This window comes from Coloeus monedula, assembly GCF_965178545.1.
Source record: "Coloeus monedula genome assembly, chromosome: 8".
NCBI classification, from domain to species: Eukaryota; Metazoa; Chordata; class Aves; order Passeriformes; family Corvidae; genus Coloeus; species Coloeus monedula.
In genome coordinates this window covers 734653-746494 of record NC_138788.1, presented here as the reverse complement: position 1 = coordinate 746494, position 11842 = coordinate 734653, and the positions used below count along the sequence as shown (strand labels likewise).

The 11842-nt window shown below is 68.9% G+C and overlaps 4 protein-coding genes across 5 annotated transcripts; 3 read left to right on the top strand and 1 right to left on the bottom strand.

The window, feature by feature from the left end:
- Positions 1 to 537: 537 nt before the first annotated feature.
- On the top strand, positions 538 to 3600 carry PAOX (polyamine oxidase; the record flags this gene model as incomplete). The annotated part of the gene is made up of 8 exons (XM_082285762.1): positions 538 to 682; positions 1013 to 1505; positions 1585 to 1784; positions 2012 to 2267; positions 2383 to 2495; positions 2578 to 2735; positions 3052 to 3452; positions 3520 to 3600. 7 exons carry the CDS (start codon positions 538 to 540, stop codon positions 3190 to 3192), a joined length of 1506 nt encoding a protein of 501 aa, XP_082141888.1. The 3' UTR covers positions 3193 to 3452; positions 3520 to 3600.
- Positions 3601 to 3633: 33 nt separating this feature from the next.
- MTG1 (mitochondrial ribosome associated GTPase 1) lies at positions 3634 to 6740 on the top strand (the record flags this gene model as incomplete). Of its 2 annotated transcripts, XM_082285861.1 has the most annotated exons (11): positions 3634 to 3748; positions 3832 to 3896; positions 4020 to 4124; positions 4208 to 4288; positions 4498 to 4554; positions 5208 to 5298; positions 5379 to 5440; positions 5614 to 5710; positions 5883 to 5964; positions 6078 to 6190; positions 6291 to 6740. In XM_082285861.1, the coding sequence occupies 11 exons, from the start codon at positions 3634 to 3636 to the stop codon at positions 6386 to 6388; spliced, it is 966 nt and encodes a 321-aa protein (XP_082141987.1). In that variant the 3' UTR covers positions 6389 to 6740. The 2 variants fall into 2 exon arrangements, with proteins under 2 accessions (XP_082141987.1, XP_082141986.1); XM_082285860.1 differs by lacking the exon at positions 3832 to 3896 and having other exon boundaries at positions 3639 to 3748; positions 4011 to 4124.
- A 295-nt stretch (positions 6741 to 7035) lies between these two features.
- SPRN (shadow of prion protein) lies at positions 7036 to 7446 on the bottom strand (the record flags this gene model as incomplete). The annotated part of the gene is made up of 1 exon (XM_082285925.1): positions 7036 to 7446. One exon carries the CDS (start codon positions 7444 to 7446, stop codon positions 7036 to 7038), a length of 411 nt encoding a protein of 136 aa, XP_082142051.1.
- Positions 7447 to 8232: 786 nt separating this feature from the next.
- ECHS1 (enoyl-CoA hydratase, short chain 1) lies at positions 8233 to 10526 on the top strand. The gene is made up of 8 exons (XM_082285862.1): positions 8233 to 8360; positions 9062 to 9259; positions 9331 to 9458; positions 9539 to 9638; positions 9735 to 9839; positions 9917 to 10036; positions 10123 to 10190; positions 10275 to 10526. Exons 1-8 carry the CDS (start codon positions 8243 to 8245, stop codon positions 10338 to 10340), a joined length of 903 nt encoding a protein of 300 aa, XP_082141988.1. The 5' UTR covers positions 8233 to 8242; the 3' UTR covers positions 10341 to 10526.
- Positions 10527 to 11842: the final 1316 nt, after the last annotated feature.

Sequence of the window (11842 nt, the reverse complement as noted above, 5' to 3'; positions counted from 1 at the left end):
CCACCCCTGGGCAGGCGGCCGAACGCTTGCTGGCAAAAAAAACCACCAGAGAGCCTTGGGAGTGGAGAGTCTTATTGTATTCATGAAGGTTCGGGAATCACGGGGGGCTGGGAGCGCTGGGACTGGCCCTTGGGGCAGCCCTGCTGGGATGTGTGTGGCGGGACAGCGGGATGATGGGCAGCCACGGCTCCTCCACCGTGCCAGGCTGGCCGGGCACGGAGTCAGGTGGATGAGAAGGAGCGGAATGGGGAGAGGAGGAGGGTGGGGAGGCGGTCCCAGGGCTGCCCCTACTCGAGGAGAGGTCCCCTCTCCCACCCCGGCTTTCTCCTGCCCTCCGTGGGTGCAGGCAGCTGGTTCATCACTGCACCGGGACCCACGGGCATCCCTCCATCCCTCTCGCCGTCCCTTCCCCCGTGCCTCCCTCCATCCCTGCCTTCCGTCGCTCCTGCCGCGGCTCGGGCCGCTCCAGGGGCGGTGCCAGCGGCGGCGGGCGGTGCCAGCGGCGGCGGAGGGCGGTACCGGCCGGCGCGGGCGGCCATGGAGGGCGGCGGGCGGCGGGTGGTGGCGGTGGGCGCGGGGCTGGCGGGGCTGGGGGCGGCCCAGCGGCTCCGCGGACACGGCTCCCTCCGCCTGCTGGAGGCGGCGGCCCGCGCCGGCGGCCGCGTCTGCACCCGCCCCTTCGGTACGGGCGGGGAGGCCGGGGAGGCTCCGGGAGCGGGGGGTGGGCGGCACCGGGGGGCGGGCCCGGGCCGGGGCAGGGGGCGGCCGTGCCGGGATGCGGGAGCTGCACCTGAGCCCCGGGGCCCGTCCCGAGCGGGCCGGACGCGTGGCGGGGGTGGCCGGTGCCGCGGGGGCCGGGCAGAAGCCGGTCACGGGTGGCACGGGGCAGCGGGCGGGCCCCGGCCGTTCCGGGGGCACGTGGCGCCCGCGTCCTGCTGCGCCCCGAGGGCTGCTCCGCGGCCGTGGCTCGGGGTGACCCCCTCTCCCTCCCTCCCTCCCTCCCTCCCGGCAGCGTCGGGGCTGGCGGAGATGGGGGCACACTGGATCCACGGCCCCTCGCCAGGAAATCCCGTGTTCTGCCTGGCCTCCCGCTACGGCCTGCTGGGCCCGGAGGCCGCCCGCGAGGAGAACCAGCAGGTGGAAGCGGGGGGCCACCCCCCGATGCCGTCCGTCACCTACGGCAGCTCGGGGAAGGTGCTGAGCCCCAAGGCAGTGCGCGAAGCCCGCGACCTCTTCTACGCCCTCCTGGCCTCCACCCGCGCTTTCCAGGGGTCCAAGGAGCCACCGTGGCCCAGCGTGGGCCAGTACGTGCGGGCAGAGATCGCCCGGACGGTGCCCACGATGGCGGGGGGCCAGGAGGATGCCCGGCAGCTCCAGCTGGCCGTGCTCGCCGCCTGCCTCAAGCTGGAGTGCTGCATCAGCGGGACCCACAGCATGGACCTGGTGGCCCTGGAGCCCTTCGGGGAGTACGTGTCGCTGCCCGGCCTGGACTGCACCTTCCCACGGTAAGCGCGGGGCTCCGGAGCGGGACACGCAGGAGCGTTCCGGGGGCCGCCCCGTCCCCAGCGGTGACTCCTCCCACAGCGGCTACAGCAGCTTGGCCGAGCGCCTGCTCTCGGATCTGCCCGAGGGCACCGTCCTGCTCAACAAGGCAGTGAAGACCATCCAGTGGCAAGGGTCCTTCCGTGAGGAAGGGAACGATGCCAGGGTTTTCCCCGTCCGGGTGGAGTGCGAGGATGGAGATGTCTTCCTTGCTGACCACGTCATCGTCACTGTCCCGCTGGGTGAGGACACCAACACCTTCCCTCTCCCCCCGCCTGTCCCCGCCCACCAGCTGGCACGGCTGGAGATGGGCAAGTGGAGGGGAGGGATTACCTAAACCCCTTCCCAGCCTCCCCTCTCCCACTGGAAAGAGGTTGGAAAGGGGTTCGGGGAGGTCAAAGCATCTCAGACCCCATTTAGGAGCCCAGCTGAGAGCGGCCCCATTGCCTGCCCGATCTTGTGGCTGCAGGTTTCCTCAAGGAACACCACCAGGAGTTCTTCCAGCCTCCCCTTCCCGAGCGGAAAGCACAAGCCATTCGCCACCTGGGCTTTGGCACCAACAACAAGATCTTCCTGGAGTTCGAGCAGCCTTTCTGGGAGCCCCAGCAGCAGCTCCTGGAAGTGGTGTGGGAGGACGAGTCGCCCCTGGAGGAGCCCAGCGCTGACCTGGAGGCCAACTGGTTCAAGAAGCTCATCGGCTTCGTGGTGCTCCAGCCACCAGAGCAGTAGGTGGCTGGGGGGGGGTTGGGCATCCTCCAGGCCTTCTCCGTGCCACGGGCGGGCACAGGGAGGGCACGGTCCCGCTGGGCAGCAGCTCTCAGCCCCACCTCCCCGCCCCAGGCACGGGCACGTCCTGTGCGGCTTCATCGCGGGGAAGGAGTCGGAGCACATGGAGACGCTGAGCGACGCCGAGGTGCTCAGCGCCATGACCCGCCTCCTGCGCACCATGACAGGTGCCTCCCCGCCTCCCCGCCCTCCCCGCCCGCCCGCAGCCCCGGCGGGTCTCTCCAGCCCACCCCTAACCCCCATCCGCAGGGAACCCGAGCCTGCCCGCGCCCAGGAGCGTGCTCCGGTCCCGCTGGCACAGCGCTCCCTACACCCGCGGCTCCTACAGCTACGTGGCCGTCGGCAGCTCGGGGGACGACATCGATGTGCTGGCACAGCCCCTGCCCGAGGACCCCCGCGACCCCCGGGTGAGGATTCAGGCCCAGGGGGCGCAGCAGGGACAGACAGACAGGGGTGGGGACAGGCCACTGCGGGAGCACAGGGAGGTGGCACCGCTGCCCCTTGTGGGGGAGGTCACCAATGCTCAGGTCACCTGCACCACTTCCGTAACCCTCGTGGACAAGCGGCTCCTCCCAACCGCTTCCCAGCATCCTCACGGCGCGGGGTGGGTGCCTAGGGGAAGGCAAAGTGCCCACTCCTGGGTTTTTGTGCGGAGCGAAGGGGCTGAGGCTGTTTCAGCACAACCCCGCGGCCTCCTGCGCTCACCCCCCCGCCTCACCGCAGCCCCTGCAGCTCCTCTTCGCCGGCGAGGCCACGCACCGCACCTTCTACTCCACCACCCACGGGGCGCTGCTGTCGGGATGGCGAGAGGCCGAGCGGCTCAACCAGCTCTTCCAGGCGCCCGTCCCCGCGCCTCAGTCGTGAGGCGGCAAAATAAACGCCGGTGCTTCGCCCTTCGGTCTCCTTTATTGAGAAACCTCCGCGCCGGCGGCTTCTTCCTCTCCCTGGCAGGGTGGATGCGGCGGGGGTGGCTCCATAGGGTCGCGGTGTTCATTTAATACCAGTTAGTGCTGGAGATGGTGTAGCGGGGGTCGTCCAGCGGGTCCTGCGTCGGGCCTGGCCGAGGGGGGGGCTGCGGGGCGGATGGAGGAGCGGGTTGAGACTCAGGACCGGTGGCGCGGGGGGTGCCAGGGCCAGCGGGGGGCCCAGAGGGCCCCCCGCTGGCCCTGGCACCCCCCGCGCCGCCGGGAGCTGCGGCCGAGCCCACCGGAGGCTCCGGTGACGGCGGCAGCGGCTCCGCCATGGCTGTGAGTGCCGCCGCTTCCGGTCGCGCCGGAAGTGACGCGCTGAAGTCGCGCCGGAGCCATGCGGGTGTGGGCAGCGCTGCGGGCGGCGGGGACGGTCCCGGGAGGGTTCCGGGAGCGCTTCGAGTTCGGCGGCCGCGATGTGGCCTCGTGGTTCCCGCGGCACATGGCGAAAGGTGAGCGGCGGCAGCGCGGCGGGCGGAGTTCTCCCGCGGAGAGCCCGCTGCGCGCTCACCCCGCGCTGCGCTGTGTGCGGCAGGCCTGCGGCAGATGCGCCTGGCGCTGCGCCGCGCCGACTGCCTCGTGGAGGTGCACGACGCTCGAATATCCTCCACACCTGCCGAAGAAGCCTCTCCCTTGTCTCTCCAGACCACCCTTGCCCCTGACCACCTCCTCTCCTCCCCCATCCCGCCCATCTCCCGGTACGTGCTTCCTTAGCGCAGCCACATCCCGCTGTCGGGCCGTAACCCCGCGCTGCAGGAGGCGCTGGGCATCCGTCCTCACGTCCTGGTGCTGAACAAGATGGATCTGGCGGATCCCCGCCGGCAGCCGGTGAGCGCCGGGGCAGGGCCGGGCGGGGGGCAGCGGTGGCGTCCCAGGCAGGTGACAGCAGTGCCTCTTCCCGTCCCCTCCAGGCAGTCTTGGAGCAGCTGAGGCAGCAGGGATGCTCGCACGTGGTCTTCACTGACTGCCAGCGTGATGTCAACGTCAAGAAGGTAGTGGGGCAGCAGCCCAGCCCTGCTCCCTGGCGAGCTCCCAGCCCCATGGAGAGCCCTCAGTGCTCCAGCTGGCTGCTCCCTTTCCAGCTGTCCCAAGTCCTCTGCTCAGCCCCCGTTGTGCACATCCCCCTGGCGCAGTGTCACCAAGCGAGTGGCTGCTGCCAGCCTGGGCACACAGTGACAGCCCTGTCCCCATTCCTCTGCAGGTTGTCCCCATGGTTGCCAGGCTGGTGGCCGAGAGCCCACGCTACCACAGGGCCGAGGTGAGACACATGCACGGAATATCCTGGGTTGGAAGGGTCCCACAGGATCACCCAGTCCCAGCCTGGCCCTGCCCAGACCCCCCAACAGCCCCAGCCTGGGCATCCCTGGCAGCGCTGTCCAAACGCTCCTGGAGCTCTGGCAGCCTCGGGGCCGTGCCCATTCCCTGGGGAGCCTGGGCAGTGCCCAGCAGCCTCTGGGGGAAGAGCCTTTCCCTGATCTCCAGCCTGAGCCTGCCCTGGCCCAGCTCCAGCCGCTCCCTGGGTGCTGTCCCTGTCCCAGGGAGCAGAGATGGGAGCTGCAGCCCCGGTGAGGTCTGACCTCGGTGTGCTCCAGCTGAACAAACCCAGTGCCCCCAGCTGCTCCTCCAGACCCTTCCCCATCCCCATGTCCCTCCTTTGGACCCTCTCTGACAGCTTTAGATCTCTTTTATATTGTGGTACCCCGAAAGTGCCCCCGATGCTCGAGGTGAGGCTGCCCCAGTGCAGAGCAGGGGGAGGGTCACCTCCCTCTCCAGCCAAGGGACAAGGCTGCTCCCACATATGCCAGGAGTGCCAGCAAACACTGGGATATTTCCCTGTGGCAGCTGCCTGTTGCTCCAGGGGTGGGTGGTTGGTAACCAGCTGCTCCTTGCCCGTGTCTCCCTGGCTTCCAGAGCTCCGAGCACAACATCCTGGTGATCGGCGTGCCCAACGCGGGCAAGTCCTCGCTCATCAACTCCCTGCGGAGGCTGCACCTCAAGAAGGGTATTTCTGCGTGGTGCCAGGGCTCGGGGAGGAGGTGGGCACGGTGTCACGTGTGTCCATGACTGTGTCTGTCCCCCCAGGGAAGGCCACTGCGGTGGGGGGCGAGCCAGGAATCACCAAGGCAGTGCTGTCCAGGATCCAGGTACCATCCCCATGGGTGGGCTCTGCCTCCTGCGCCCAGGAGACCTCCAGGCTCACAGAGCACATCTCAGAGGGTTGCTCAGGTCCCCTTTCCAGCAAGACCTTAACTCAAGCTCAGTGCCTTGCTTGCTAGCCGTGTGGTGCTAATTACCAGCCCTGCCTTCCCCGTGCCAGGTCTGTGAGAAGCCCCTGATGTACCTGGTGGACACCCCTGGCGTGCTGCCCCCCAAGCTGGGCGATGTGGAGACGGGCATGAAGCTGGCGCTGTGTGGTGAGGTGGAGGCTGTGGCCAGGGGGGGGATCCCCCAATGTGGCCTCAGGGCTCAGTACCCAAGGCGGGGGTGACACTGCTGCTCACAACCCCTGGGTGTGAGGGGATGGAAGGAGGGTTGGCCAGGGCTCAGCAGGGCTTAGGGAAGCTGGGGCTTGACCCTCTCTTCCAGGAGCCATCCGTGACCACCTGGTGGGGGAGGACGTCATGGCTGACTACCTCCTGTACACCCTAAACAAGCAGCAGCAGTTCGGGTGAGCTGGCAGGGAAGCGGGGAGGGGTCCCAGAGGGTGATGGAGATGCCATTCCCAGGGCATTCTGGGGGGAAGCGGTGCCAGCATCCCCGATGAGCCTTCCCCTCCGGCAGGTACGTGCAGCGCTATGGGCTGGGCCAGGCCTGTGACCACGTCGAGCCCCTGCTCAAGCACGTGGCCCTCACCCAGGGCCGCACGCAGAAGGTGAAGGTGCTGACAGGCACAGGTGGGTGCGTGGGGAGATCTGGGGTGCAGGGCTGGGATTTTGGGCATCCCAGGCCAGGTCCAGGCTGCACTGATGCTCCTGTATCCATTGCCTTCTCCAGGGAACGTCAACATGATGATGCTCAACTACCCAGCTGCTGCCTACGAGTTCCTGCGGGACTTTCGAGCAGGACGCCTGGGCAGGGTGACACTGGACTGAGACCGGTCACTGGACAGGCACTGCCTGCAGCCGTGTGGACTGGGGACACCTCAGCAGGGAGCTGTGGTGTGTGATTGAAGCAGCTCTGCCAGAGCTGCTCCCGGTTTTGGGCAAGGGGCCGGAGGGAGAGGATGCCCCGTGGTGTCGCTGTTGTGATGCTCCCATGGAGAGCTGTACCCGCCCCTGGGAGCCTGGGGCAGGGCTGGTGCCTCCGGCTGGGACCTGGAGACCGCCAGGGAGCTGTTTCCTCGCTGCGGTCTTGGCCTGCTCTGGAGCCACCATCCCGAAATAAAGCCTGCGTGGGCAGGGGCCGGGCGCTGGCCATCCCAGGGTCCCGCCCCTCGCCCTGCATCCAGCCACACCTGCTTTCGCCCAGCTTTATTGCCGCCTTCTCGGCCTCCGGACACGGCGAGGCCACGGACAGGGGCGCGGTGCAGAAGGGTGCCCGTCCGAGCCGGCGGGGCCTGGCTCGGTGTGGAGGGGTGGTGGTGGAGGGTCTTCCGCGGGGGTCCTGCCCCGCCGGCGGTGGGTGGCCATTGCCCCGGGAGCCGCTGCTCGCCCGGGGCGTGGGGCTCAGCCCCGGGGGGGGCGGCCGGTCCTCGCGGCATCGTGGGTGCACCGGGCACAGTCAGGTCCCCCGAAATCCATCAGCGGCGGAGGAGGGCGGCCAGCGGGCAGAGCCAGGGCAGGGCCCGGCCCGACGGGGTCCCGGCCGGCGCGGCGGAGGTCCAGGCGCTGGCGGCCGCCGTCCAGTTGCCGTCGCGGTACTCGACGCCGTCTCCCGCTTGCAGCTCTCCGGACAGCCGGGCCCGGCGCAGGGCCGCCCCCGCCGCCACGCCGGCCGCCGCTCCCGCCGCCGCCGCCCCCGCCACGCGCAGGGCCGCTCCGGCAGAGCCGTACCGGGGCACGGCCGCCCTCGGCCGGCTGCGGGCCGCCCCCCGCGCCGCGCCGCGGGCCGCCCCCCGGGCGCCGCCGCGCCCACCCTTGCCGGCCACCGTGTCGCAGAAGGTGGCGGCCAGCAGCACCAGCGCCCAGCACGCCGCCGCGCTCCGCCGCATCCCGCACCTGCCGCAGGGAGGAAGGGAGAGCCCCGCCGCTCAGCCGCGCCCGGCCGCGGGCGGGGGACCGCGCACCGACGTGTCCCGCTTGCGCGTGTGCTGGGGCCGCGCACGCGTGTGTCACCGCACACGCAGCAGCCCGCGCGTTGCATAAACGCGCTCCCCCCACCCCTGTGGATGATGCTCTCGCACACGCACGCTGCCGCACGCCCCTGTGGATGATGCTCCCGCACACACTCGCACACGCGCGCTCCGCAGAATCCTGTGGGTGATGCTCCCGCACGCCCCTGTGGATGAGGCTCCCGCACACGCTCGCACCCGCGCGTTCCCCTGCCTTCGCACACACCCGGCCGCGGGGCACACTCGCACCCCCTCCCCTCCCGCGGGGCTCACCGGGCCCGGGGATGCCGCCGGCTCGTTCCGCTCCTCGCCGCTCCTCCCTGGCCGCGCTCCCGCTGCCGCGCTCCCGCCGCGCCCCCCGCACTCCCCCCCACTCCCCGCGCGGGGGGCGGCGGGGGAATCCCCCCTCCTTTCCCCTTCCCCTTCCCCTCCCGTTCCCCGCGACGCCTCTGAACAGCCCAGATCCCGCCGGCCCGGCCCGCCCGCGCCCCGCGGCGCAGCACGGCGGGACCCCCGTTCGGGGCGGGGGTTCGGGCCCGCGCCCCCTCCCACGGCCCGGGGGTCCCGGCCCCGCCCCCGGGCCCGCCTCGGCCAATGGGGAGGGCGCGCGGCGGGGCGGGGCCGCCCGCACCAATGGGCGGCGGCGGGAGGGGCGGGGCCCGCGCCGCGCTCCGCCATGGCCGCCCCGCTCCGCGCGCTCCTCCGCCCCGCCGCCGCCGCCGCCGCCGCGCTGCCCCGAGCGCGCCTCCCGCCGCCGCTCCGCGCCCCCCGCGGCGCACGGGGCTGCAGCGCCGGTGAGCACCGGGGGGGCACCGGGGGGGGTGGGCTTGGCCCCGCCCGGCGCTCAGCGCCGGGCACCGCGTCCCTGCTCCGGGCACGGTCGTGTACTCGGGCGGGCGTGTGCCCAGCGACCTGCACGTGGTTCCTGGGCTGCGCACCAGGCCGTGGCACCGGGCACCGCGTCCCTGCTCCACGTACGGTCCCAGCGCCGCGCACGGAGTCCCTGGGCTGTGCACCAGGGCCACGGCACCGGGCACCGGGACCCAGCACAAGGTATAGTCCCAGCACCGGGCATGTGCCCAGCGAGTTCCACGTGGTTCCTGAGCTGCGCACGAGAGCCCATCACCGGGCACCGGGGCCTGCGCCATGTGTGGGCAGTGGCGCCGCATACCAGGGCACCGGCACTGCGGCCCAGCACCGGGCACCGGGGTCCCTGGTCCGTGCACCAGATCCCAGCACCGGGTGCCTGGACCACGCACAGTGTCCCAACACAGGGTGGTCACGGGGCTGCAACTTCGCGGGCCAGGGTGGCACCGGGAGCTCCTTTGAGCCAAGCCCCCGCTGACGTCCCGCCGGCTCCCGGTGACCGCTGGCATCAAGGTCGCCTTTAAATAGCACGCAGTGACGGTGGCCAGGTGTTGCCGAGGGTGTCCGGGGGTGTGCCCCGTGCCCGGCAGCCGGTGAGCTAATGGGCCGGTGCTGGTGCGGCGGGCAGGGGCTGCGTTCCAGTACCTGCTGGTACAGAAGACGGGGGCACAGAAGAACGTGGGGCTGATCCAGCTGAACCGGCCGCAGGCGCTCAATGCGCTCTGCGAGGGGCTCATGGCGGAGCTGCGGCAGGCGCTGGAGGCCATGGAGAGCGACCCGGAGGTGGGAGCCATCGTCCTCACCGGCAGCCAGAAAGCCTTTGCAGGTAGGACGGGGGCCTCTCCTCCCCCCAAAGCTTTGGAGGGGATTGGTGTCCCACTGCACTTCCCTTTGCAGCCGGCGCGGACATCAAGGAGATGCAGAATAAAACCTTCCAGGAGTGCTACAACAGCGGCTTCCTTGCCGGGTGGGACAAGGTCTCCATTGTCCGCAAACCCATCATTGCTGCCGTCAATGGCTACGCCGTGAGTGTCCCCCACGTCTCCCTGCACCCCCTGCCCCCACCCTGGCACCCCCTGACCCATCTCTGCCTCCCCTGTCCCAGCTGGGAGGCGGGTGCGAGCTGGCCATGATGTGCGACATCATCTACGCCGGGGAGAAGGCGCAGTTCGGGCAACCCGAAATCCTGCTGGGAACCATCCCAGGTGAGCAGCAGGCACCTGCCAGGGGCTGCCATCCCAGCTGGCATGGGGACACCCAGGTATTCCTCTCTGAACCTTTCCCTTCCCTAAATGCCCCAGGCGCCGGCGGGACACAGAGGCTGACCAGGGCAGTGGGGAAGTCGCTGGCAATGGAGATGGTCCTCACTGGGGACCGGATTTCGGCGAAGGAGGCAAAGGAGGCAGGTAGGGACATAGGACAGCCCTGGCACCGCAGGGATCTGGTGAGGAGCCATCCCCCCACTTCCCACTGCCCATCCTAGGTCTGGTCAGCAAGGTCTACCCTGTGGAGAAGCTGCTGGACGCAGCCATTGCCTGCGCTGAGAAGATCGCCAGCAACTCCAAGCTGGTGGCCGCCATGGCAAAGGAGTCAGTCAATGCTGGTAGGGGCTGGGGGCCAACTGGGAACCCCCTTGGGGGACTGTGAGGCCAGGCAGAGGGGTCTCCCCAACTTCTCCCTTGCTTTCAGCCTTTGAAACTACACTGACGGAGGGGAACAGGACAGAGAAGCGCCTCTTTTATGCCACCTTTGCCACCGTGAGTAGGGGGATCAGCCCCATGGCATGAGGGATAACAGGGCTGCTGCAGCCCCCCCAAACCTCACCTCTCTGCTTGTCCCAGAGCGACCGCAAGGAGGGGATGACGGCGTTCGTGGAGAAGCGCAAGGCCAACTTCACCGACAGCTGAGCCCGGGAGGTGCAGGTCCCTGGGGTGGTGCAGGTCCCCACGGCCACCTGCAGCCCGTCCACCCCCTGCCTTACCCCGCAGAGGGGACCGGGACCCGTCGGCGAGCGATACTTGCTCGGGGTGACAGCCAGCAGTGGGGACCACCTCTGCCTTCGCTATTAAAGGGTTTTCTAGGTGCTGCCGGGAGATGGGGCGTCCTTGCTGCGAGGTCCTGCCTTAGCTGGGAAATGCTGGGGTTCACTGAGACCACCCGTGCTCCGTCACGCTGCTCTCTGACTCTGGGCTGGGCAAAAGCAGCCTCGTGGAGCACAGGTCCATGTGTTCCCCAGGAAGGGGACAGTCTGTGGCACCAATGCACTGAGTTTGCCTGGCCTCAGCCTCACCTGGGCTGAACTGAGGCCGGGATGATGGGCTGAGTCTCCTGTCCCAGGGCATCCTCCTCATCCTGCCTGGCATCTTGGAGTAATCCTCAGGGGAGTCCTGCAGGTTTGGAGGCCCTGCACTTAGCAGCAGGTTTCTGGCAGCAATGAGGGCCCGTCAGGATGTGGAGAGGGGAGTGGGTTTATTGGTGAGGCTCAAGGCTGGGTAGGGAGGGGCAAATTCCCCCAGGAAGCCCCAGGGGTAGCTCCCACCCCTCATGTCACGGCCTGGGCACATCTCCCTTCAGCTGTGGTAGATGTGGTCACGGTCCTCCTCTGGCCCGTTCTGCACCTCCAGGGACAGCATCCGAGGTGGCCTGTAGGTGTCAGCCTCCCTGGCATCATCCTGGGGGTGGTAGAGGTGGTCACGATCCTCCTCGGGGCCATTCTGCACCTCCAGGGACAGCATCCAGAATGGCACACGGGCATTTGCCTCCCTGGCATCATCTTGGGGGTGGTGGAGGTGGTCACGATCCTCTTCTGGTCCTGCCTGGACTTGGGGTGGGCCCCTCTGAGCCCAGGCACTGCTGGAGAAGACCTTTATACCTGGGTCGCCCTCCTCCAGTGTCCCAATGGCTCCTACACCCAGGATGCTGGAAGAGGGGAGCAAAATCAGCAAGGAAAGGTTGCCAAATACCACCCAGGATTCCCCAGGGGAATCCCACCCCACCGGAGTGCAGGGACCCTGGGGAGATTCCCCACACCGCAGGAAGCAGCAGTTGGGATTTCAGGGAGCAAAGGAGCTAATTTAACTATTTGTTCCACAGAAGGGATAGAGAAATCAGCTGGAGTTTGATGCCCAAGGATTTTGGATAATTTGAGGGAAGGGGAGAGGAGATGGAGCTGGGAGCCCCTTAATTTTGGGGGGCACAAAGCAACAAGGGGAATTCATTCCCCCCTGAAACACTTCCCATTTTGGGGTGCTGCTTTATTGGTTTTTACGAGCCAGATGCGAGTGCCTCTTACATTTCCTCAGCCAAATCCTGCTCCGTGGCCAGGTCCTTCCACCTGGAGCTGCTTAGAGCCTGTGGGGAGACAAGGGGTGCTGCTGGTCACACTTGGGTCCCCTCATCAGAGGGGGCA

What these genes read in the sequence shown, in the direction of transcription:
- ECHS1 (XM_082285862.1), top strand. Translation starts at nt 8,243, where the DNA reads ATGGCCGCCCCGCTCCGCGCGCTCCTCCGCCCCGCCGCCGCCGCCGCC. An exon ending in CAGCCAGAAAGCCTTTGCAG is followed by an intron (nt 9,260 to 9,330) that starts GTAGGACGGGGG and finishes TTCCCTTTGCAG; the next exon opens with CCGGCGCGGACATCAAGGAG. An exon ending in GAAGGAGGCAAAGGAGGCAG is followed by an intron (nt 9,840 to 9,916) that starts GTAGGGACATAG and finishes TGCCCATCCTAG; the next exon opens with GTCTGGTCAGCAAGGTCTAC.